This window comes from Hippoglossus stenolepis, chromosome 15 (genome assembly GCF_022539355.2).
Source record: "Hippoglossus stenolepis isolate QCI-W04-F060 chromosome 15, HSTE1.2, whole genome shotgun sequence".
NCBI classification, from domain to species: domain Eukaryota; kingdom Metazoa; phylum Chordata; class Actinopteri; order Pleuronectiformes; family Pleuronectidae; genus Hippoglossus; species Hippoglossus stenolepis.
In genome coordinates, this window is record NC_061497.1 from 3,065,817 (window position 1) to 3,090,316 (window position 24,500).

Here is a 24,500-nt window from a genome sequence, read left to right on the forward strand (position 1 = left end):
CGACGACCTACATGTTTGGAACGTGTTCTTTTTGGGGAGCAGAGGGTGAGTGGGATATGAAGGAGGAGTCCTGAGGAGAGAAAGCAGGTAGAGGTAGAAAGAAGAGATACTGCAGAGGGAGGACAAGTGGACAAAGATAGAAAAGATGGAGAGGGGAAAAAAGTGAGGGGAGAGCCCGGAAAAGGTGAGGGGGAGGAGGAGTGGCTAAGGTGGGGGAGATGGGTGAGAGACAGAGGGAGCGAGGGCAATAATCCTAACTAATTCACTTAGGGCATTGCTGAAGGGAGGCTAAGAGGATTGAGACAGTCCCAGAATCAGAACAACTAAAATAACCAAGACATGCAGGCCATATGACGAACATGACGAGCTGACAACACGGACACAGCCACTCTCCACCCCTCGCTCTGCACCCCCCTCACCACTGTCTCCTGCACCAGCATCAATAACCAAACTATCACTCATTTCAAAGCACAGAGTCTCAATGATCATCACGGCACAGACATGGACTGAATTACTTTAATATGTCACACAACTAGAACAGAAGGTCTAACTTTTCACTGAACAGATCAGAATGAGCAAACTAACACTGTAACACGCAACACAAATAGTCAAAAAGATCTAAACGCAACCGGTTACATATGTAAGGGTAGGATAACATAATAATAAGTAGCTTAAAATAAATTGACCCTGAAAGAGGAAGTGACCTAAAGGACTCGAGAGCCCCTTCATGTTAAAGTATCGTTCACTAAATATAACGTAGGTTTAAAACAAAACGAACAAGTGTAGAGTTCATGTCGCTGAGTTTCACAATCATGTCACACGGGGAGAGATGGATCGGTGTCTCCACTCGTCTTCTCCTGAAAACACTTTCAAGGCTTTTGTTGTCTTGGTTATCGGAACATGAAGAGGAGACGGTTTGCAGTCAGGCTGCGTTAGTGACAGTCACTGTCCTCTCATCATGAAATGCATCTCTACAGAGATCAACTTTAGAAAATCAAACAAAACCTTACAAACAAGAAACTGAGAATCAAGGATAACAAGTCCTCGGGCAGAACATGCCTCAAACTATCTCAAACAGAACTCACTGACACACCTTTACAAGTTCCCCCTCGCTTTCTAGAGCACCTGGAACTTCCAGGAGTTTTGGTCTTTGTGGTCCAGACAGTCCATTGTGGTGAAGCCCAGTTTCCAGGCCTGCTGGTCCTTGTAGTCCAGGCAGTCAACAGAGGTGAAGCCCAGGGAGGAGGCTGTGCTGTAGCCCTGTGAGGACAGAGAGGCCGGGGACTGGCTTAAGGAGCCCCCCATTGAGGGCACGGTGATGGGGCTGAGAGCGCCCCCGGTGCCCGACAGCTGCGAGTGCATGGGGGACAGGTAGGCACTGCAGTCCAAGCCAGTGAAGTAGGAGGTGGTGCTGGCGTAGCCTTGGGTGTAAGCCGATGGCTGGCCATAGCTCATGGGGTAAGGTGAGGGCCGCTGCATGCACTGGGCTGAGGAAGAAGCCAGGGGGTCAGGCAGGGGTGACATGGCCGGGCTCCAGATGGACACAGCTGCGTTTCCAGTGCTGGGTGCCAGGCTGGGCCCTGACTGGCCAGAGGAGGGGCTGTAGGAGCTAGACTGGTTGGGGACAGGACCAGGGGCGTCGGGCTCCTGCACTGGAGAGGCCTTCTTCTTGGGAGGGCGCGGCTTGGACTGGCCACTGCTCTGCTGCTGCTGCTGGCGGCACTTGGCACGGCGGTTTTTAAACCAAACCTGGAGATGCAAAGACGGCGATACACATGTCAGCACGTTATGAGTGAGGTACAGAGGAGAGAAATGACAAGTGTGACTTATATATCTGAAGTGATGCACCACAAGTTACTGTGCAGCCTCAGTCTGCAGCTTGTTACCGTTAAACTTCTTTATGGCTGTGATCCACAAACACTGAACAGTATCATGATGCCATCAATACCATCATGGCTGTAGCCTACTTCTCCTGTACCTGCACACGTGACTCCGGCAGGTTGATCTTGAGGGCCACCTCCTCCCTCATGAAGATGTCTGGGTAGCGGGTCTTGGAGAACAGCGCCTCCAGGATGTCCAGCTGTGTCCGGGTGAAGGTGGTGCGCTCCCTGCGCTGCTTCCGGGGAGTGGCTGCGAACCCAAGTGACACAGAGAGGGGAGAAAGAGGGTTATTATACTGGTGGTGATGGAGAGAGGATGTGAAGTATGAGCACAACTCAAAGGCAGTTTGAAAAGTGCTCATTTGGATGAGTTGTGTTGTTTCTCAGCTTTGTAAGGACGACACACAAATGAATATACTGATGGATACCTATACTGTTTGTGATCCTGAATTGCTGCTTGGGACTAAGAAGGGGATGAGAATATATTTGCTCATGATAATAAATCATCATAACAGTCAATGTTTCTTTAAAGAGTCACAGTTTACCCAGAGAAGGGGGATACAGTTACATTTTATTCGTTTTACAAAGGTTTGTACAGTTTCATATGTCTACACTCTGCCTTTGTGTGTTTGTTTCAGAACTAGTATGGTGAGCAATTATTCAATTTAGTCACCTGCATTAGGCATTTAGCGTATCAAGTGTCTCCATCTACTGTGAACTTTAATGTGTCATGTGTCAAAGTGGGACCTGTTAACTGTTGGGAAATGATAAACACATAAAAGACATAAACAAATATGTATATCCTGAGGCTGAACACCAGAGGGGGGGCAGATTATCTGCGTTTCAATAGGTTGAATACATCTGCTTCTTGTCTGAACCAACAATCTGCGTATGTGCCTGTCTGCCCTTTTTACTGATAAACGACATCTCCCACAGTTATTAATAAATCATATGGAAATGAACAACTTTTCATCAAATCATAAGGAAACCAATAATGAAATAATACTCTGAAATACTGTTTTCTTTATCTCACATCAACGCAACAGACGTGATTTTAACATAGGCGATATTTGACCATCTAATCATTATTATACAACAAACACAATCATTACACCAACCTTTATGAATGTAATTGTTCAAATTCTAATTTACTTTTCGTTTGGCTGCAGCGGACTTTATTCGTTACAATACACGGAAAGAGACAAATGCGTCCGAAAATACACGAAAGTGCCGAAAGTATAAGTACAAGAAAATATATGATCGATCTATCGATTAGATATCCTGGTATATACTTACATGGATAAGCGACGGTCGTGTGAAGCACATCCATTCCTTGACCAGGCAGGTTTAACCCGTTCATGGTGTAATGGGGTTGCTTTATGTAGGACATCATCCTTACAGCGGGCTCTTAAGTCCCGGCGCTGACTTGTAGGTCGGACACGCAACGCAGCAGCCGAGGGCCGCTCCGAGCTCAGCAGTGCCAGAGAGTCGCTGCGTCACAGAGGAGCGGTGCACACCGGAGCGGGTCGGCGGGAGAAAAAGTTAAACACTTTTTTCTTTTCTTTCTGAACTCGCGGTTTCAGCTCGTGTCAGTGTTTCGCAGCAGCAGCAGACAGTGCAGAGCGCACTGAGCTTCAGGTCTGCAGCTTGTCCGGCTCCCAGCCTCTCGTCTTCACGCAGGAGTCCTCACACAGGTGAAGTGGCCCCCGGATGCCTGTGCGCCTTGGGGAGCTCTCTCTACTGACTTTCTTCACCGGCACACGCTGCTAATTAGAGGAAACAAGTGGCTCCACTAAACCCCTCCCACCACACGCGCCCGCGCACACGCACCCAGGGGGGGGGGAAAAGCAACAGGCTTGTCACAAACTGTTTTTTTCCCCACGTTGTAATTGATAATTTCTGATATGAGTGGGAAGTTTAAACATTTGGATTAACAGTAGATACAATGCTAAAAGAAATCATATTTAAATATTAACCATTAAATACAAATAATGCATTTGTTCACATAAAGTTATTTAAAAGTACAGCCTACATATATCATTCAAGACTAAATTAGTTTTGGATGTTGAATTTGTTTACCTGCCATTTTTAATACCAGTGTTATAAACATTCAACAGAACAAGTGTTTTTTAATATTTCAATGAAGAAGCATCAACAATTTTTATTCTTGATGTTTTTGAAAATGTCACTTTCCTTTCAGTTCTCATCCCGCTCTCCTTCTCCCCTTGTTCCATTCTACCTGCTGCACATCTGCTGTCATACATTCATTCACACATAATTAACAGATTACATTTATCTGCAAAACAGCTGCATATACACATGCTGCAATCACACACACACACACACACACACACACACACACACACACACACACACACACACACACACACACACAGATGCACAAAACCGCCAAAGCTCATTTGATTTATCGTAATATGCTTTATCTGAAAAGTAAGTATCTTATCTCCAGATAAAGGGAGGAAAGACAGAGCAATCCGTTCAGTGGTGCTGCAGGAAAGGAGGCTGGAGAGGACGACAGCCTCACAAAGTGGGAATTGGACGAGTTGGTGTGAAGACTGGGAAACAGAAAGACAAGGAGGCAGAAGAAAGAGAATGCGGCGACAGGACGAATCTAAGATGGAAGGAACGTGGACAGAGGATTGATGGAGAGCATGGAGACAGGAGCTGCACATTTACACATGGAGAACATACGACTCCTGGACTACACTACGGGAATGTGATGTGACCAAGAGAGAACTATATGCAATATTGTGCATATTCTTAAATTATGCTCTGAAAACTTTTGACGAACCTTTTCTAACTCATTAGATATTTCAACATGCTTTTGGTTGTCTCAAAATGGGTTTTCTTCACTTTTTGACAAGTATTATTGACTATTATTTTACAGACAATCTGCTATATTCAATTATTGCTATAATATTCAAGTAGTAGTAGTGTGTGATAACATTTTAAAAATGTAGATTGTTATTTGAGACAAAATCATGCACAAGGTATTCTTTTTTGGTGAAATATTTAATCTAATAAATAAAGGTGATAAATGTTATGCAAACAATGTCAACTTGATTTTGATGATGGGCATCCAGTCTTCATCCAACAGTGGAACAGCTCGTCCTGCAGCTGCATCAGTAAATAGGGAAGTAGGGAAGAGGACTGAGCTGATATAATCCCTGCCCGACTGCCCTTCCCCCTAAATCTGTCCTCAGACGCAATCAGAATGATGCAAGCAGGCGTTTTATTTTAAGATGGAACAGTTTGTGTTCAACACACTGTAGGCTGACCTGGAGGCCAGGAGGATGTGGACTCAAGGAGGAGAACACGTATGGACATCAGGTGGACAGAGGGGGAGGAAGAGAGAGGGGGGAGGCAGGTAGACAGAGAGAGGGGATGGGAGCAGGAGGGGAGGGGGGGGAAGCAGGTGAAGGGGCAGCGGGTGGGGGAGGTTCCGTTCCTCCTCCCCACTGACACACTGCTGCAGTTAATCCAGATTACAGTGTCTAAAACAGGTCGGCTAAATCTGCAGGCCGGCCAGCAGTACAGAGGCTGCTGTCAACCCCAATCACTCACTCACACACACACACACACACGTGTACACACACATACACAAACACACACAGTCTTAATCCCCTCTGTGCAAACCAGGTGCCACCAGCAGCTCAGCACAGACCGACACTAACCACCCCAGCAACCCCCTTCCAGTCCAGTTAGGTTGATACTGTCACACTGGACACACGCACACACACAAACACACAGACACACACACACACACACACACTGGCAAGGCAACCATATTCATTTATGAGACCGTCTGCAGACGGAGACACTGCTACAAGATGAGACCGAGTTGGCACCTTCAGATTGCTGAGTCATCATAAAGCCCAGTATGACCTTGGTATGTCCCGAGTCGATGAATGTGGCTGTGTGAGGGCGGAAGGTGCAGATCAACCTGTAAACATGTTTAGCTGGTGGTTGTGTGACTTTGAGAGATAAGGCTCCCACACCGGTTCTTCACCTGCACTGGAGAAAACATGTGATACTATTCCACTGATGTCCTCTCAGCTACATATGTCAAAACTGATAGCAATAATCAAAGACTGGATAAAATACACCCATGAAGATTTGGAGACTCATATCTCCAGGGTGGGAACTTGCTCCACAACTCATCAGAACCACAAACTTGATTTTTGACTTTGGATCTTATGTCAAACCAACAGGATATAAAGTGTGGGTGTTTGGGGTTTACAGGTGCTGGTGGATGGATCTTTGTCACATTAGAACAGAGCTATTTCCCTTTACTTCTGCTCTCTATGCTGAGCTAAACCAAGCATCACTGTCTCCAATGTCTTTTTTAAAATGCAGAATTTGTGTGTGCTAATTTTCTTTACAATTAAAAAGAATGAAATATTGGTAATAAACAAATCTGTCAAGTTAGGATGCATAGAATGTAAGTACTTGGACAGTTATTTAGGTTATGAGCTAAAATTGTGATAAAATATTGGACACTAAATGAAAGTGCCGAGTCTCAGCTTTACAGTAATTTGAATAGGTTTAGGTCAGAAGAGAAAGAACAGTGTGGGAGCTGGAGCTCTTTGTACACATATTCCCCAATTTGCAACGTTTCTTAGGCCACTTTGTCAAAACTCTTCTTACAGTCTGCAAGACCAACGTGCATCAGCTGAAGTTGCAATCAGCTTTGGAATGATTATTGTTTTATTGTATTGTAAATATTCTGCAAAGATTTCACATATTTTTCAGTATGGTTTCTGCAGAAATGCATGAAATTTACCATCACTTAGAATGTGTCTTTTACCGTTTGGAAAACAACGTGTTATCATTTGAAAAACGTGCTGCAGATATAAAGTGTTCTGCAGTTGGTGGAGTGTGAAAGAGAAAATCGATTGATCAAATTTTATTTGTATAGCCCATATTCACAAATCACAATTTGTCTCATAGGCTTTAACAAGCTGTGACATCCTCTGCCCTCAACCCTCAACAAGAGTAAGGAAAAACTACTAAAAAACCCTTTTAACAGGGTAAAAAGACGAGGAAACCTCAGAGAGAGCCACATGTGAGGGATCCCTCTCCCAGGACGGACACAAGTGATATAGATGTCAAGTGTAAAGGAGAACATCAGCAAGATAAGGGTATTTGCAGCATTGATTAGAATAAACATTTTAAAGCATAACTGAAGGTCAATGACTTAATGGGTTATTGTCAGTAATGGTCGAGCAGTCCTGCTGCAATCATAGTCCATGGTCAGCAGCCACCACGATCATGATCCACCATCAAGATCGGATGCCACTATAGTCCACAGTCATTGTCCACTGCCGCCATCAAGGTCCACCATCAGCTGCCACCTCGATCGTGGTCCACCACCATTATCAGATGCCAACACGATACAGGATCCGCCATTATTATCACGAAAAGAGTTCATTGATATTAGAAAATGTCACTAGATACATTTTGTGTAAAAGCAATGAAAAATAAACGTTCACACAGACGTCTGTTTCACTGAATGTGTGAAGATTTTTCCCAATGAGACTTTGAGTTTTGACCAATGCATGTTAGCCATTGAACAAGTTACTTTCCCTTACCACAACCTGAGCCTAACCACCAAGAGGAGGGAGAAATATCTTGTATTTGTTCTTTTAAAAGTTTGTCACAAAATGTATAAAATAAAGTTAGTTTCCGTTATATAACAGCAGCATGAAGGAAGAGAGCAGTTGGTTTTTTCTTCATTTGTCTCAGTGATATTAAGCAGGTGAACACACCTCTACAATGCTACTGGTAGTTTTAGTTCATGCAGAGGAGTCTGTCCACATCATACTGTTACTAAAGACTGTATTATAAAACATGGTCAGGGCAGCCATACCGATAACATAATGATACAAATAAGAATGTTGTTTATAGAGCACCTCTCAGAACACAGTTACAAAGTGCTTTACAGTAAAAACAAGGAAGAAAAGACACAAATCAAAACACAAGTCCATGTATTACAGTTTTTCTCGATTGCTTAAGCACGATTTTCAAAACAGGGCCCGGTTTTTCAAAACACTACACCCAATTAGCACAACCACACACCCAATTAGCAGAACACCTCAGATCCTTTGCAAAATGAAACACTCTTGTAAAAACTATACACTAATTTATCAAAACCATATTTTGTTACCAGATGAAACACACACGTTTCATATGACTTCATTCTGTTTGAACCAGTTACACACTGCTGTTGCTAACCTAAAACACTTTTAGCAATTCTACTTCTCAGTGATTAGAGTACTGTAAGTGAAGTACACAGAGAAAGTGCAAATATACAATAAATTCACCAAACACTACACAAGACCAATGCTGCAGACTGATGAAATTATAATTTATTTCTCTCCATATTCCCAAATCAGTCCACATGTCAACATGGAGAATCACAACAAAACATGTCCCAGTTTTCATGCTACTACAGTAGTGTGCATAACACTGTAAGCTCAGCAAATATCAGACCAACAGAACACTCTGTATCCAGGACAGGTTACAATGACAGATTTCACTGTATGTCTGCTAAGATCTGAACTCTTAGTCCAGACTCCCTCAGCGTCAATCCGTGGTTCACGACATGGTCAACTAGTGTTGCGCGAATTTCATTTGATAAATTTGGTCCTCTTCTTCTTTGAGCACGTTCTCCTCCTGCTTCAGGTCTTCCTCTTCCTCTTCCTCTTCCTCTTCCTCTACCTCCACCTCGGCCTCTACCTCTGGCACGGCCTCCGCCTATTCCTTTTCCTCCTTCTCCTCCTCCGTGGATTCCCCCTCTCACCCTCACTCTTCTTCCTCTTCTGACTCCTTCCATTTTGGTTGAAGACAGGTGAACTCACCTGCTGCATTTGTATAGTGCTTAAACCTGATTGGTGTATCTACAATTAAGCAGTCATGTGTTTGCGCACCTGATGGCTGTGTTGAACCAATTGGCTCATAGGGGTGGTAATTTGACAGTTAGTGCTTTGGAATTGCAAGGAAGTGACATCATGACATACTTCTGTGTCTAATGTATACAAGTGTGTGTATTGTTTTGCAAAAAGTGTGAGGCTGACATTGTGCTTATAGTGGTGCAAATCTGGGCCGATGTTTTGCTCCTTGAGTGTAAGGTTTTGATAATTGTGTAATACTTTTGATTTTAGTGTTTATGCAATCGAAAAAAACTGTAAGCACGATTTTTAAAACAGGGCCCGGTTTTTCAAAACACTACACACAATTAGCACAACCACACACCCAATTAGCAGAACACCTCAGATCCTTTGCAAAATGAAACACTCTTGTAAAAACTATACACTAATTTATAAAAAACATATTTTGTTACCATATGAAAAACATACACATTTCATATGACTTCATTCTGTTTGAACCAGTTACACACTGCTGTTGCTAACCTAAAACAATTTTAGCAATTCTACTTCTCAGTGATTAGAGTACTGTAAGTGAAGTACACAGAGAAAGTGCAAATATACAATAAATTCACCAAACACTACACAAGACCAATGCTGCAGACTGATGAAATTATAATTTATTTCTCTCCATATACCCAAATCAGTCAACATGTCAACATGGAGAATCACAACAAAACATGTCCCAGTTTTCATGCTACTACAGTAGTGTGCATAACACTGTAAGCTCAGCAAATATCAGACCAACAGAACACTCTGTATCCAGGACAGGTTACAATGACAGATTTCACTGTATGTCTGCTAAGATCTGAACTCTTAGTCCAGACTCCCTCAGCGTCAATCCGTGGTTCACGACATGGTCAACTAGTGTTGCGCGAATTTCATTTGATAAATTTGGTCCTCTTCTTCTTTGAGCACGTTCTCCTCCTGCCTCAGGTCTTCCTCTTCCTTCTCCTCTTCCTCTTCCTCTACCTCCACCTCGGCCTCTACCCCTTGCACGGCCTCCGCCTCTTCCTCTTCCTCCTCTCTTCCTCCTCCTCCTCCGTGGATTCCCCCTCTCACCCTCACTCTTCTTCTTCTTCTGACTCCTTCCATTTTGTTGAAGACAGGTGAACTCACCTGCTGCATTTGTATAGTGCTTAAACCTGATTGGTGTGTCTACAATTTAGCAATCATGTGTTTGCGCACCTGATGGCTGTGTTGAACCAATTGGCTCATGGGGGTAATTTGACAGTCAGTGCTTTGGAATTGCAAGGAAGTGACATCTTGATATCCTTCTGTGTCTAATGTATACAAGTGTGTTTAGTGTTTTGCAAATCACTGTGTATTGTTTTGCAAAAAGTGTGAAGCTGACATTGTGCTTATAGTGGTGCAAATCTGGGCCGATGTTTTGCTCCTTGAGTGTAAGGTTTTGATAATTGTGTAATACTTTCGATTTTAGTGTTTATGCAATCGAAAAAAACTGTAAAACATTTTAAACAGTCAGTCCCCCTCAGCTGAGACAGTGTGTGGATGTCTCTTCTTAGAACAGCAACGTCCAGCTGTGGAACTGTTCAGATGAGTCACCTGAGCGAAATCCTGAATCAGCAAATCCTGAGTATGTAAATAGGTGCGACTTTAAAAAAAGTATCAGATATAAAAGTACTGGTTTTGCAGTAAATGAGCACCTGTGATATACAATACAACTTCACATCACATTATCAGACTGAGGATGTATTTTATTCATGTTTGAGCTGGTGTGAACGGCCATTTACAGCCAGGTCCCGAACCAGATGCTGCTTTTTCCTAACGGGTCACAACTACAAGGAAACGAGGTGTCATCAATAAGCTCATCATGTTGGTCACTGAAAACATTTCTCTCTGAGGTGTGGTGGAGGAGAAATGTTATGTAGCATTTAAAAAAAAGGAAAATTAAGTTGATGGCAACTTAAAAGAAAACTCCTTTAGTAAATGTAATAACCACCCATTCATTTGTTTAAACTTTATTTTAGTGAGGGTTACGTCTCAACAAAGGTAATAACTAATAACTGCACAGTGATGGCGAAACTGATGTTACACTCTATAAAAAAACTACAGCCACAATAAACTTCTTATGCAAGATACATTTGTGTGTGTGTGTGTGTGAGCGTGCAGTGAGTCAGGAGTTGCAGAGTGAGGTGAGGTGTGTCAGTGTGGAGGATGAGTGATTACAGTGGACAGTAATCCTGCAGATGGATTAGCAGATGGTATTAGTAGGAGAAGTGGGGGTGTAGCACAGTGCGGCCTCTTAACTGTCCCAACATGCAGCAGCAGCAGCGGCAGCAGCAGCGGCAGTGGCAGGTCTCAGGGCCTCACCTCCTTCAGCTTCACCACAGTAATACATGCTGGACATCCTAACACACACTGTGGGATGCCCACACAACAACAGTGATCGGAGATGAGGTTAATATTCCTGCAGTATTAATATCTGCTGCTGTTTTAGGGTCAAAATCGCCACGGAGCATGTTTGGTTTTAAGTTTGATGATCGTCACACTTTTTTTGGTTGAACTTTTTGGCGAAAGTTTTGTGAAACAACATTTTTAAGTTGAAGTTACAACACAATAATCAAGTGTCAGATGTTATTCTTCTGCTGGTGATGACATCCTTCTGCCATGTCGTCCTTTCACTTCTGATGTGAAGGTGCAAAAACTCAAATTTAACCTGCCTCATATTAAATATACTATGAGCCAGTAATATTAAATATGGCCTTTTTTATCTTTTATCTTTTTATTTTGTAGATATTTGCTTTTGTGTAATGACATCTTCTTCTTTTTATTGTTGCTATTCTTTTGTTTGTATTTACTGCTTTTATGTGATGCAGTCTTCTTATTCTCATCCTGTGTCTGCTCTGTCTGTCAAAGCATTTTGTCAACCCTGTTTCAAAGGTGCTATATATATGAACTTATTATAATCATGATGCACTTTTCCTATAAAATTCAAACAGATATAGGGTTATATTCAGCTGTTGACTTTGTAATGTGTATTATACTGTAAATATGGTTGCTCTTCATTGAACCTAAATATGAAAAGATTTGTTTTGATAGTGATACAAGGATTTAGTTAGGAGTTAAAAATCGTATACAGTAATCTTACCTGATCCCGAAGAACTCTTTACATTATGCATCTACTCCAATAGTAACAGGTATAAAATGTATAATGTATGGACAGGTTTCAAACATTACGTTACCCACTATAGGAACATCCCCCCTTTATCCTTATGTTAGTGAATGTGACATTAAACTGTAACGTTCAGTTGAGTTCAGTGTGGTCAGTGTCTGGGCCTCCGAAGCAAAAACCTGCATCTCTCTATACTAATGTCCATTTACTAAATGAGTTAGTAAGTTTAGTTTCTGCTAAACAGCTCTGATATTAGTTGTTGTTGATCATTCACAGTAAGTAATCAGACAGTGATCTATTACTGCAGCTTACTAATGCTGCTGCAAAATATACAGAATATATTATGAAAATAGATATAATAAAACCATATTACGATCAAGTATATGTCCTTTTACATAGATATAACTTGTCTCTTTGCTTTGTATTGGTGAAGTTTAAAGATAGACAACAATCAAATTCCATATTCTTCAAATAGTCATTTATTAATGACTGATTTGTCAGAGAGCCAGGCCTGCTCTCTGAGTGTTGTCATGAGCTCTTTGGTTTATTTGGTGTCACAAATATCTATTTCTGTTAAAGGTTAGTGATGGATCCAGTGGAATAAAGTTCAGTTTGCACCTACATTTCAAATGATCCTTCAGGTGTTTCTCTCCATGGTTGCCAGTCCTGTTTGTTACATGAATTGTGAGGCGTTATGTGAAGATGAGGGTGTGAGGGTCCTGTGTGGAAACAATCAAACATAATGTTTCTTAAAAGCTTCTAAGACATTAAGTTTTTTTACTACTAAAAACAGGTTGATACAAAAACAAAAAAATGGAGAGAGACATTGAAAGGAGAAATAATAGTTTGACTTTTATCAAGAACACTGTGGTTATAATTTAGCTATTAGTAGTTATAAGCTTAAAAGTAAACAAAAATATATATATATATATGTTTTTGCATAACTGTACTCCTGAGGAGTGAAGCTGTCCTGCAGGAGAGTGACATCCCACTGTTCTGTGGTTAGTAGAGCTTGATGAGTGAGTTTCTATTGACACCTGCTGGACATGTCGTGTTATGACAGGATACATTGAAGTTGTATAAATGTTTGCCAGCCCTAAAGAAAACACACATTTTTACGATAGGAGTTATATGCCCGTGGAATATGAGTTTATAATGAATCTAACAAGATAGTGCAATAGTGCATGCTATTTATTGAGCTGTACATTATTCTAATAAATCAAAACACATGGAGAGATGTGGTTTTGTAGAATGATCTGTTTGAGTCATGACTGTGATTGAAATGCACAACAGAAGAGAGTTAGTGGAGCAGAGACCGATGCGAACAGGAAAGATTCAACTCATTGACGGAAGAATCACATAAGTATTGAAATAAAAACAATGACCGCTAGATGGTAGCAGTGTGCATGTGATGTGTCAAATACGTCATCAATTTACAACATGAAGAAAAGAACCCGTGCGCCGCCTTCTAGAGCATTGGTGACTCTGTATTTTACATTGAAGATAAGTCATAAAGTTAGTGACCTCAAAATGAAATCACTTTGCCACAGTCACAAGGTTATTTGCTTAAAATGGATAAAGGAGCTAACTCATAGTGAAATAATTAAGATATCAGCCGTGCAAATGATTATATTATTGTTATTTACACTCTTTTTGGTGATTTACAAAACATGATACGATTTTAAAAAACGAAAGAACATTTTAGGATGATATAGGAGATGCATTTTTAAATCTTAGGGAACTTCTTGTCATGGAAAACCGTATTTTCTACTTCGTTGAATCGTTTGGAGTCACCGATGAAAATGTATCCGATGGCAGTGAACGCAGCTCCACTCAAACCCGGATGTTTTGCTCCCTCCTTCTGATGTCAAGTTTTTTTTTATAGCCACAAAACGAAAATAACGAAGTTTGTCTTCAAAATAAAAGAATCAAGATCGCAGATTAAGCCATTAGAACACTGAGTAAACCGAGTGGAGACGCTGTGTTTTGAAATGAATCACCCACACTTCCTTTTTCTCGTTTTCGCTAGCTTGACGCTGTGACCACAGCCAGAAAGCAGAGGTGCCTCTAAACCAGCATGACAACTTTAGACTCTTCTCGTCCCTTCTGCTCAAACCAGTGAGCCGACCTCCACCCGCAGGAGGCTCCGGGAGATGTTCCCCTTCGTGGAGGACAGTTTCAGCCGCTTCCCGTCGCAGAGCAACATCTACGGGCTGTGTCAGGCCGGGGAGCAGCAGCTGCTGACGGCCACACTCAAAGGGAAGGTGGTGTGTTTCAGATACCAGGAGCTGCAGCTCAAAGGCAGACCTGTGGCCAAAGAGGTGCAGTTCACATACATACCAGGTACACACACACACACACACACACACACACACACACACACACACACACACACACACACACACACACACACACACACATGTTTCATCGCTATCACCATGGTTACAGTCAAATCAGAAAAGACTGATATCAGCCATATAGTTATCATTTCAGTCATGTCTACAGCTACAAAATCTTCCACGCTCAGAAGTAACAATGGACCTGTATTTCACTTGAATATTCCCATTCGATGCTACTTTTCCTCTTTAGTCTTTTCAGGTTGTGGTAGGGAAATTTGTTAATTACAGTGAAATTGTTGTTCCTGCTTTAAATAATCAGAGTTAACCTGTACACTGTTATCATCACTTTGACTGAAGCAGTTTAGATAGATAGATAGATAGATAGATAGACACATAGCTCCTGTTGTCTGAAGTATAATTATATACTTTTATACTTATATATAATTTGCTAATTGGACTTTCAGGTCATTCCATGTCAAATCATCATGACTTATTTGAAGTATCATCATCACTATCATTTTTTGCCATGTTGTTGAACTGCAGTTAGTGATCTGGTCAGACACATACGAAATACCAGTGTACTGCTTTGTTCATGGCTCCCAGGTCACTGAAAAACTACACTTATATGACTGATTGTTCAGGTGATAATGAACCTCTCAAATACTGAGGCCATTCTTCATTTCTGCTCCTTCAGAGTCTTGGATGCAGTATTTGTGTCTTTACTCAACATTGTGTATGTTTGTCCTGTTACAGGTCTCACTGCCACTGGGACATCAGGGCAGAATGGGAGTGTTTAGGATGGAGATTTTCCACAATGACGCAGAAAGTTGAGTCTCAGTTGTCCAGTGCTGGGCATAGTCTCCTCAACACACCCCAGACACCAGCTGTTAATATGTACAGCCACAACGTAACAGTTGATGGTGGCAAAGTCACTTTCTGCTTCCTCATGGATCATCTCCATCATTCATATTCTCATGCCTCCCTGAACTAGTGATGCACCAGGTGGAAGTTGAAGCTGTGACAGGACAAACAAAGCTGAGCAAAGACACAGCTACTGCATCAAAGACTCTGAAGAAGCACAAATGAAGAAAGGCCACTGCTTCTTAGAGGTTCTTTATCCCCTCAACATTCAAACTCTGGCAGTGTAGTTTGCAATAAATTGAATTAACATTTAGAAAAAAAAATATGATTCCACCATGTTGAATTTCTTTGAGGACAATATCCAGTGACCTGGGATCCCATCAACATAGTTATTAATACTTTGCATGTGTCTGACCCTGCACTGATCGCTAACTGCAGTTCAACAACATTGTAAAGGATTAGTAATGTGATGCCACTTCAGATGAGTGACGATATATCTCAGCAACAACTCAAAAACCAAACAACTAACTTTCAGGATGTCTCCATGACTTTATAAACTAACCTTTTATAACTCATAATACTCTTATTTTTATATTAGGGATAGCATTATCTTGAGTTATGGAATATGGAGCTGGAACAGAGCTTACAAATGACGTGATAACCATCTTCTGTGGCCTATAAGTAAGGAGATATGACAAGTCAAAGTCAGAGAGTTCAAACTTGGTCGGACCCTTGATTAGGATCCCAGACAAATGAAATTTTGTTTCCATGGGTTTTTATCATAAGACCAAATCAGCATGAAAAAGGTTATCAACATGGAGCAGCCTAAAAGAGTGATGGTATGACATGGAATGACCTTTTCTTGTAGCGATGCAGTTATTGTAAGTAATTTTGTCAAACATTTCATCCTGCCTTCTTTTTCTAGTTGATGCAGAAATTGTATCAATTGACGCCTTCACCAAGTCTCCACCCAACAGAGGCCTGGTGGTGGGCATCACGTTTATAAAGGTATTTCCATGTTAATAAACCCAGCATGTGTATAGTGTAACTGTCGTAAACTCTTTCTACAACGACAGCAGTGTTGTGACCTATGACTGATCTCCTGCAGGACTCTGGGGACAAGGCCACTCCGTTCCTGAATATCTACTGTGACTATGAGCCCGGCTCAGAGTTCAACCTGGATTCCATTGCACGTGAGTGAAGCAGTGTCCAGATGTGTACGGCCCTCATCACTCTCACAGATGTGTCCCTTGCTGATTGTTGGTGTGCCTCTCTGAACAGAAAGTTGTCTGAATCTGGAGCTGCAGTTCACGCCCTTCCAGCTGTACCACACAGAGTAAGTTAAAGCTGTGACACACTGTGAGACAATACACAACATTAGTGCGAAATACAGAAGCATCTCATAGCTAACTTTGTGGTGAGCCCTGGCTTTTCAGTCCCAGAAAGATGGAGGTTTCTACAGGACTGGACAGTGAAAGTACAACATAGAAGAGTGACACCATTACAAACCAGCAGATAGATTTAATTCATCTGTCCAACTGGAAATATAATTAATGCTTACAGTCCAGTTAGTGTTCACTATGGTTATAACTTGAACTCCCTATATAGAGAGAGTTATATCTCATAGAAAGTTTGTAGTAGTGTCAATGATAAGTAGAATCTACAATTAAATATGCAGCGACTCAATTATGGAAAAATAAACATACATACCTAAATACATAAGTAAATTGTAAAGCCTTGTTTTCTTTAACACATCTCTACAATCTGCAGTTCTTAACATCACTGTGTGAAATTAATTAATTATAAAAGATTTAAGAGAATCAAGAGCAGCTTCATTACTATTCCAGCTACTCAGCAAGTTAAATGTCAACCCTGGCTTGAGTCCTATAATAATATATATATAACATATTACTATAGTACTTGATAACATTTTAATTTCTCATACACTAGTTCATCAGATTCCCTGTGAGTATCAATACGTTTATCTTATCTCAGTTAATATACAGCTGTGGATCTGTTTCTAGAATTTGTAACCTCCTCATAAGAGGTTATGTTTTCACCTCATCCGTTTGTTTGTTGGTTCGTATATTTCTTTGTAAGCAAGATTACACATAAACAACTATACAGATTTCTGCAAGACTTATTGGAAGGATGTAGACTGGCTCAGGGAAGAACCCATTCACTTTTGGTGAGGATCCGGATCAGGGGGCGGATTTAGGATTTTTTCACTCTCTTTAACATGACGTGATATGAGATTTCCATACTAATGTACCATAATAGTTACTCCGGTTATTACTTGTGTCTCCACTGCCATCACTGTCTCATCCTATATGAACCTCTCTGCTCCTGAGCAAATAGTTTTGCATGAATGGCTCATAAATGGTGACATTTTAATGAGACTGTTTGCAAGTATTCATGAATTAATATTAGTGTTATCAGTGGGTTCCCGTCTGGCAGCTGTTTTCAGACAGTATCTGTCTGCATGATAAATGTCAGCAACCTCTCTCTCTCTGTCAGAGTGCAGTGTGACGATGGCAGCAGCGAGACGGTGTTTCTGCTCAGTGGCCATGACCAGAGGATCCACCTGTACAAGGAGGTCAGCCCACAGACTTCTGTCTCCCTTTGTTTGTGTGTGTGTGTCTGTGATGAGATTTTGTTCAAGATATTTATAAAAATTTCGCCATTTTATTCTAATTCTAATTGTTTATTTTATCGTAACACATTTTTGTCCTTTAATCACATTTATTTAAAATCAAATGGTCCTTTTTTTTCTGTAAATTTCAAAAAAACAGAACATTAGTTTTGTGTCATTTGTGTCTGTGTAAAGCCTTTGAATCATATCTTATAAATTAAGAATAGTAGGGGTCAACTCTGATTCATGATGTAAATATCAGTCATTCAGCCTGACACTTTTGTCTCCATCAGAACGCCTCCCTCCACCAGTTTGAAGAGCAGCCAGTGGAGAGACTCTTCCCTGAACTACAACAACTGCCCAGCAAGTTAGTCTGTGTGCACGTGTGTTAGCTGTGCATGTGGCTGTTTGGTTGGTTGTGTGTGGTGAGGGTTTGAGTGACTGAGAACATCAGGAACTTGTAAGTCTCTCTGTTTTCTGTGTTTTAATCTGACTCACAACATTTGTCTGTGGTCTGGTAGCCAACACTATAGGCACTGGTAAGGCTGTTTATTACCTACAGTGCTATACTGTATGATTTTCTACAGTTACACGATAAATCATGTTACACAATTAATTAGCTCTTTAAAGATATTGAACAGAGCTTTTATCTATAACATATCCAACTATTTTAACATATAGTGACGTGCATATGTGTGACACAAAAAGAAAGTCATATGTTGTTTTAACAAGAAATGGTTGAAAATGAAAAGATTTTCTATTTCGTATTAAACTGTGTCATTAATACCATGAAAAATATCTCGTTGAATAAGATGTGTAGTGGGACATTATTAGAAGAGTACCAACCAATGTCAAAGCTTATTTTATAAAAAAAATATACATCTCCCATGTAGGAAAAGTACATGCTGGACACATCTGATTGCACCTTTCATATTAAGGGACAATGGGAACTGCAGCTGAATACAATGGTGTGTTATGATAACTGGGAATACATTTACTCAAGATGCTGCAAGGGGATTGGAATTTGACTGGAAAGCCAAAATGAGATTCTGGCAGTTTTTATCTTAAAAAAACAACTACACCAACAAATGCTGGAGAAACTGTGGTTAGTCCGTGACCATACACATATACTGTTCTGGAACTGCCTGAAAATACAAGGACATCCCCATCACTATTGTTCTAATTAGAAATAGTACCTGACCATACTATCTGTTTATGATTGACCAGTGTTACATGATGCTACACATTCTGTTGATGTTAATTGCCTGTTGTCAGTGAAGTTAAAATGTGTAGAACCTTGTTAACACACTTTTCATAACAGTAAAGAAAGTATATAATATGTAAATGTTTCATTGTAGCAGCAGCACATTGCCAGTTATCAGTCCTACATACATTTCAGTGTATATATGATTCATCCTAACCCTCCTGTTGGGTTTCTCCTCCCTCTCTGCAGTGTGCTGTGGTTGGACATGTTGAGTGTAGCTGGCAACAGGAGAATCTCAGCGTTCGGCTGTCAGAACGGCTGCGTTGGACTGGCTATGGTGAATCAGACTGGGCCAGGTGAGGCACAAACTCACAGAGTAGAGAATTAAAGATGATCCACTCGGTCACATTTCTGTGTCTTTGAACAGACTCCTGTGTTGAAGTAATTATGGCGTATGGAAAGTGCAGTATGTTTGCAATCACTTTGTGACAGATTAGAGTTCTGCTCACGTTGAATGTGTGAAGAGTTCACGTATCTTGGGAATCCTGTGAGGTCACACGACTCATTAGGATGATAAAGGTGTCATTAGTCCTGCACTAACCGCTGCAACAAACAACATCTGTACACACACACACACACACACACACACACACACACACACACACACACACACACACACGTTTCATCGCTATCACCATGGTTACAGTCAAATCAGAAAAAGACATATCAGCCATGTAGTTATCATTTCAGTCATGTCTGACAGCTACAAAATCTTCCACGCTCAGAAGTAACAATGAACCTGTGACTGCAAAGCCTCCATCACTCTGTTGCAAATTAAATCCAATATTAAAACTAATAACAGTCAATTCAGCTGACTTAAAAAGAGCCATTCACTGTTTGTGTCTGGTTTTACTTTTAAAAAGAACTGCCACAAATACACAACAGCAATTATAATTTAGGCTTTTTAGCAGTGGGAGTAGCCATCTTGAAATGATCTTCAAGGTCACAATAACAAGAGGTTTCCCTGTTCTTCACTCAGTCACTACAGACCTGTTTTCACAGCAGATATTTTCACTTGTCATAGAAGGAAAATCAATGATAACATCAATGGTGGCTCTGTGTTTGCAAATGTCCCAGTCAGCCATACACTAACTCTGCTTGCACAATACCAGCAACCAGTTTTATTTCACACTACTGTTCTTGCTATGACATGTCAGCATATCTCCAGTGAAGAAGACCCATTATTGATATAATAGCTCACTCCCTGTTTACTGAATCATGCACAGATTTTACTGCTGACTATTTCACGTGCACTGTATAGTGTTCTCAAAACTTTGCACAATGCAACAGAAACAGTAGTGTCCATGCCATATATTTTCTCTAAACAATCCCACAGTGCAATGCACCTGTCCTGATGATGCAAAATGATGCTGTGTTCATGCAATGTCAGCAGAATGAGAGGAACAGGAATCTACCATATTCTGACTTGTGAATATTCACACATTATTTCAAGGCAGTTAGCCCTGATGCTAATAACCTTGTTGTTGCTGCAGCTAAACGGCTTCTTTTGTTGTGTTACATATGAATAGCAGTTTATTACCAAGTGAAAGTAGATACAAACACTAAACAAACAGTGTATAGCTCCTGTAAAATAAGCTGGATCAGTTGTGCTGTTATTTTTTTGAGACACCAGTTTGTTGACATGTGTGTAGTTCTTATGAGAGAGATGATCAGTGTCAGTAACTCTTGATATCTGGGACTCGGTTTCTGTCGTGAATGTTTTTCCCCCCTCAGTTGCTTGTGAGAGATATAACATGAATGCAGCATGACAGTGATTAATGACAGTGATTAATAAGTGTCCAAAATCTCAATAAACTGCTTACTCGAAAGTAAAGAACTAATTATATAGAGATTACGGAATGAGTGAATGAAGGAGTAGATTTCAGACACAGGCTCAATAAAACTTTGTGGTCACTAGTAGAAAGTACAAGCCATGGACAAGGCTAGATTCATTCCACTGTGGGATTTTTGGAGGTATATAGTGCATACATTTCACACATCCGTACAGTAAAATGGGGAACAGTACATTTAGTGCACTATAAAGTGCATAGAGAATAGTTTTAGATTAGAGTTTAATCGTGTGTGTGGGTGCCTCGTGGCCTTTAAAAGTGAAGAGGTAAAATCTTAGTTACAGTACATGTAATATTGTGTTAAGGATTCATGTTTGGCACAGAACTGCATTCATTTCATTCAGTGCACAGTTGGACCACATCTGTGCACTAATCAACTATGGGAAGAATTATATTTACAATGTTGTATCTGTGATGTAGGAATTGTTCATACACAGTCAACAGCAGTGTGTCACTTTAAACTGTAGTGACACTAGACAAATAAATGTTGACAGCAAAGATCATATTTTCATGTTATTAAGTCTGAGCATGAAAACTGGTCCTAAATGTTTGTCTGAAGGAAGCTGTAATGATTATTTATGACTGCTGTCATTGTCTCCATCTTGGTTATTTATTATTTGTACATTTAACTAAAAGTGGCAGAAATCATGAATATACCCTCGGACTATTCCTTCGAGTGTTTTAAATCATATTGTGTGTTTTTCCAACAGAGGTTTTGCAGAGCTGGCGGGTCCAGTTTGACAGTCCGATCTCTACAGTGCTGCTGTTTCCTCTGAGATGCCCAACTGAGCCCAGCCACACCAGCGGAGAGACAAGTATGTCACTGCTCTGCTGTAGTTAGCCTCTGCCTCTAGTTTGAATCTGCAGTAATCCTCACCACTGTTGTTATTTCTTCTTCAGGTGTGGAAATGGAGGGCTACAACCTTCTGGTAACCAGTACCATTGAGATGGCAGTTGTCTACAGGTCAGAAGCAGATAAGACTTGTAAAGGTTTCAGTGTAATACTCGCTTTCTTTTGTGCAGTTTAACTTGAATTTGGTGTTTTACTCGTGGGTCTATGTTCTTTTAGAGATGTCCAGGAGTTTGGTTTATCTCGCTCCACGTGTCTCTCAGAAAGTGACCAGTGGGACGCAGTGGTCTGCGCTCTAGTCATTGACCTGGATTTTGACGGGCAGAAGGAGGTGCTGTTGGGAACATACGGACAGGTCAGAGCGTCTCTGTACTAATGGACTTCATTAATATTACTTTAAAGGATTAAAGTGGTGATATTCTGTTTTTTAATCTCATTAAAAGTCATGAAAAGACCAAAACAGAATGTGTTAGTCCATCTCTCTCTCAGTACTTTCTCTCTGTCTCTGTGGCTCAGAGGATTAATACTTGTTGGTTGTTTCGGTCTTTTCATGGGATTTGTTGACAATAGAAACTATATAGATTATAGCCAGCCTCACCACTGAAGTAAGATCACGAATGCAAAGGGAAATCCAGAGGAATTAAAAATGATGGAACGTCAGCCCTTCATTGCCGGCTGACGTGGTGAGGTGTTAATGATGATGGTGTTATCCACCTGTCGGCCCTGCAGGAACTTCTGTGCTACAAATTCCATCCGGTGGGGAGCAGACAGTTTCAGCTGCTGTGGCGGCGGAGCTTCAAGAGTCCTTTGCTGTCCATCATCTACTTAGACTTGACCGGGGACGGTCTGAAAGAGCTGGCTGTCCTCACACTAAAGGGGCTGCATATCTTACAGGTGTGTAGCAGAAAGCAGAGATCCATGATGCTGAAGAGCAGCAGTATAGCAGATAGGTCATCTGCTTCCATTGTAAACACAAACATGTAGACTGGAGAAAATATGTTGTTTCTACTGAAGAGGTGAACTGAAGCAATTCTAGAAAAATTGCTGACTCCTACTGGTCACCAGCAGAATTGATTGAATTGGTTGTTAAATTATTTACGCTCTGAGATGGCCTGTGATTGACAGAAACAATAAATTCTCATTTTCTGTTATCTGTTACAATGAGGATTTAAAGCCCTAGTCTGATGCATCTTTTGCCATCATTCTTTATCAATGAGCTGCTAAACTTGACCAACAACCTCCAAAGAAAAAGAAGTCACCACAATCTCATATTAAACTACAGTATAAAGATCTCAGCTCTGTCACCCTCTGTATTCAAAACCAACAGACCTCCTCAAATCTCCACCACCTACTATATATATCATTATAAGTTGTGTAATTGAACTTCTCTCTGTCTCTTCAGCATAGTCTCGCCTGCACTGCTGATTTGGTCCTGGAGCGGCTCAGCCAGAGGGTGTCGGCACTGACAGCTGGCTCTGAGCTGGAGTCAGCCCAAGCTCCAGACATCGAGGAGAGAGATGATCCAGCTAAGAACGAAGAGTGTGCGGCTCACACACCATCAGAATAAGCAGAGCAGTTATTTCCATGTGTCATGTGTATAGCCTTAGTGGTTCAGACTGAAGTATGTGCCTTGTATTGTCAGCCGTGTGTGTGCGTGTGTGAAGAGTTAAACTTAGCTGTGAGGACAGACACTCGGAGAACCAAATCACAAACACCTTTCAAAATGGTGAAAGTCTGCTTATCGGTTTCATAGTGGATTCAAGAAGAATTCAAATCAAATGAATAGAGTTCACTGTAACTGTATGTAATGATATAATAGACAGATGTGCTGTAGATAGTGTACAGTAATTTGCTGGTAATAAAGGACACATTTGGATCCATAAACTTTTTGTTGGGTATTTATCTTGTGTACTAATATTTTATAGATTTATTATTTAATTCCAGACTGTCCACACAGATGCCAGTGAAGTTGGATAATGTCACACTTAGACTGGAGCCATGTAGTGTTGCATAGTGACACGAGTTACTAAAAACATCCAGAAACAAATAATACTGCCCTTGTAAGAAGTGAACAGGTTAACACTTAACACCTACACAGTGAACAATTACAGTCCACACAGGAACACTAAAATAAAAACAATGCTTACTTCATTAATGTAAGTCTCAGCTTTAATTTGAGAAGGTTTACATTAGTATCCTATCCTTCCTACTACTATAATTGGAGAGTGGTTTGTGTATCGTGTCCGGCTACTCCTTCAAAACCCATCCTCCATTCCCGTCCAAACTTCTCCCAAAAAGGTTTAGGGGATGTGCATTTGCAAATGATCTTTACCATCTGTGTTTCTTGTCATTTCCATCTTTTGTTTTATATATATATATATTTTGAAATCCAATCTGAAATCCAGTCCAGGTTAACATTTGTACCAAATTCCTTCAAGGTGTTCCTTAGATGTCGGGTTCACAAGTGAAAAAAAGGGGTTGGATTAGTCGGGAGTCCAACCAGAGGGATGGCAGAGGTGTGGTTTGGACTGAGTCCGCACACTAGCCTGTTGAGGAGTTTAATCAATGAAGACACCTCATGAGGCAAGGGGCTGATCACCTAAGCGAGGAAGAGCCAGATGTTCGACATTAATGTAAACAGCTGTTTCAATGATGTCTTGCAGCCTTTAAACTATCTTATCTGCTGACAGGATTCTGGTTTAAGGAGCAAAAGGCCCATCTTCCCCCAACAGTCACTGTTG

At 40.9% G+C, this 24,500-nt stretch overlaps 2 protein-coding genes across 3 annotated transcripts; one reads left to right on the top strand and one right to left on the bottom strand.

Moving 5' to 3' along the window:
- Positions 1-502: 502 nt before the first annotated feature.
- crx (cone-rod homeobox) lies at positions 503-3,642 on the bottom strand. Of its 2 annotated transcripts, none has more exons than XM_035178627.2 (3): positions 3,177-3,642; positions 1,979-2,139; positions 503-1,749 (listed from the first exon to the last, which is right to left on the bottom strand). In XM_035178627.2, the coding sequence occupies exons 1-3, from the start codon at positions 3,271-3,273 to the stop codon at positions 1,117-1,119; spliced, it is 891 nt and encodes a 296-aa protein (XP_035034518.1). In that variant the 5' UTR covers positions 3,274-3,642; the 3' UTR covers positions 503-1,116. The 2 variants fall into 2 exon arrangements, with proteins under 2 accessions (XP_035034518.1, XP_035034519.1); XM_035178628.2 differs by having other exon boundaries at positions 1,979-2,130; positions 3,177-3,641.
- A 10,137-nt stretch (positions 3,643-13,779) lies between these two features.
- Positions 13,780-23,643, top strand: kptn (kaptin (actin binding protein)). Its single transcript, XM_035179369.2, has 12 exons — positions 13,780-14,306; positions 16,089-16,171; positions 16,272-16,356; positions 16,445-16,499; positions 17,681-17,759; positions 18,089-18,162; positions 19,249-19,355; positions 21,620-21,724; positions 21,810-21,873; positions 21,979-22,114; positions 22,489-22,653; positions 23,162-23,643. The coding sequence occupies exons 1-12, from the start codon at positions 14,117-14,119 to the stop codon at positions 23,324-23,326; spliced, it is 1,308 nt and encodes a 435-aa protein (XP_035035260.1). The 5' UTR covers positions 13,780-14,116; the 3' UTR covers positions 23,327-23,643.
- The last annotated feature ends 857 nt before the right edge of the window (positions 23,644-24,500 follow it).

Coding starts and splice junctions, on each gene's coding strand:
- crx (XM_035178627.2), bottom strand. CDS start 3,273: ATGATGTCCTACATAAAGCAACCCCATTACACCATGAACGGGTTAAAC. Junction 2,140..3,176: donor CACGACCGTCGCTTATCCAT/GTAAGTATATAC, acceptor CTGTGTCACTTG/GGTTCGCAGCCACTCCCCGG. Junction 1,750..1,978: donor TGCCGGAGTCACGTGTGCAG/GTACAGGAGAAG, acceptor TTGCATCTCCAG/GTTTGGTTTAAAAACCGCCG.
- kptn (XM_035179369.2), top strand. CDS start 14,117: ATGTTCCCCTTCGTGGAGGACAGTTTCAGCCGCTTCCCGTCGCAGAGC. Junction 18,163..19,248: donor CTACAACAACTGCCCAGCAA/GTTAGTCTGTGT, acceptor CCCTCTCTGCAG/TGTGCTGTGGTTGGACATGT. Junction 22,115..22,488: donor TGTTGGGAACATACGGACAG/GTCAGAGCGTCT, acceptor TCGGCCCTGCAG/GAACTTCTGTGCTACAAATT.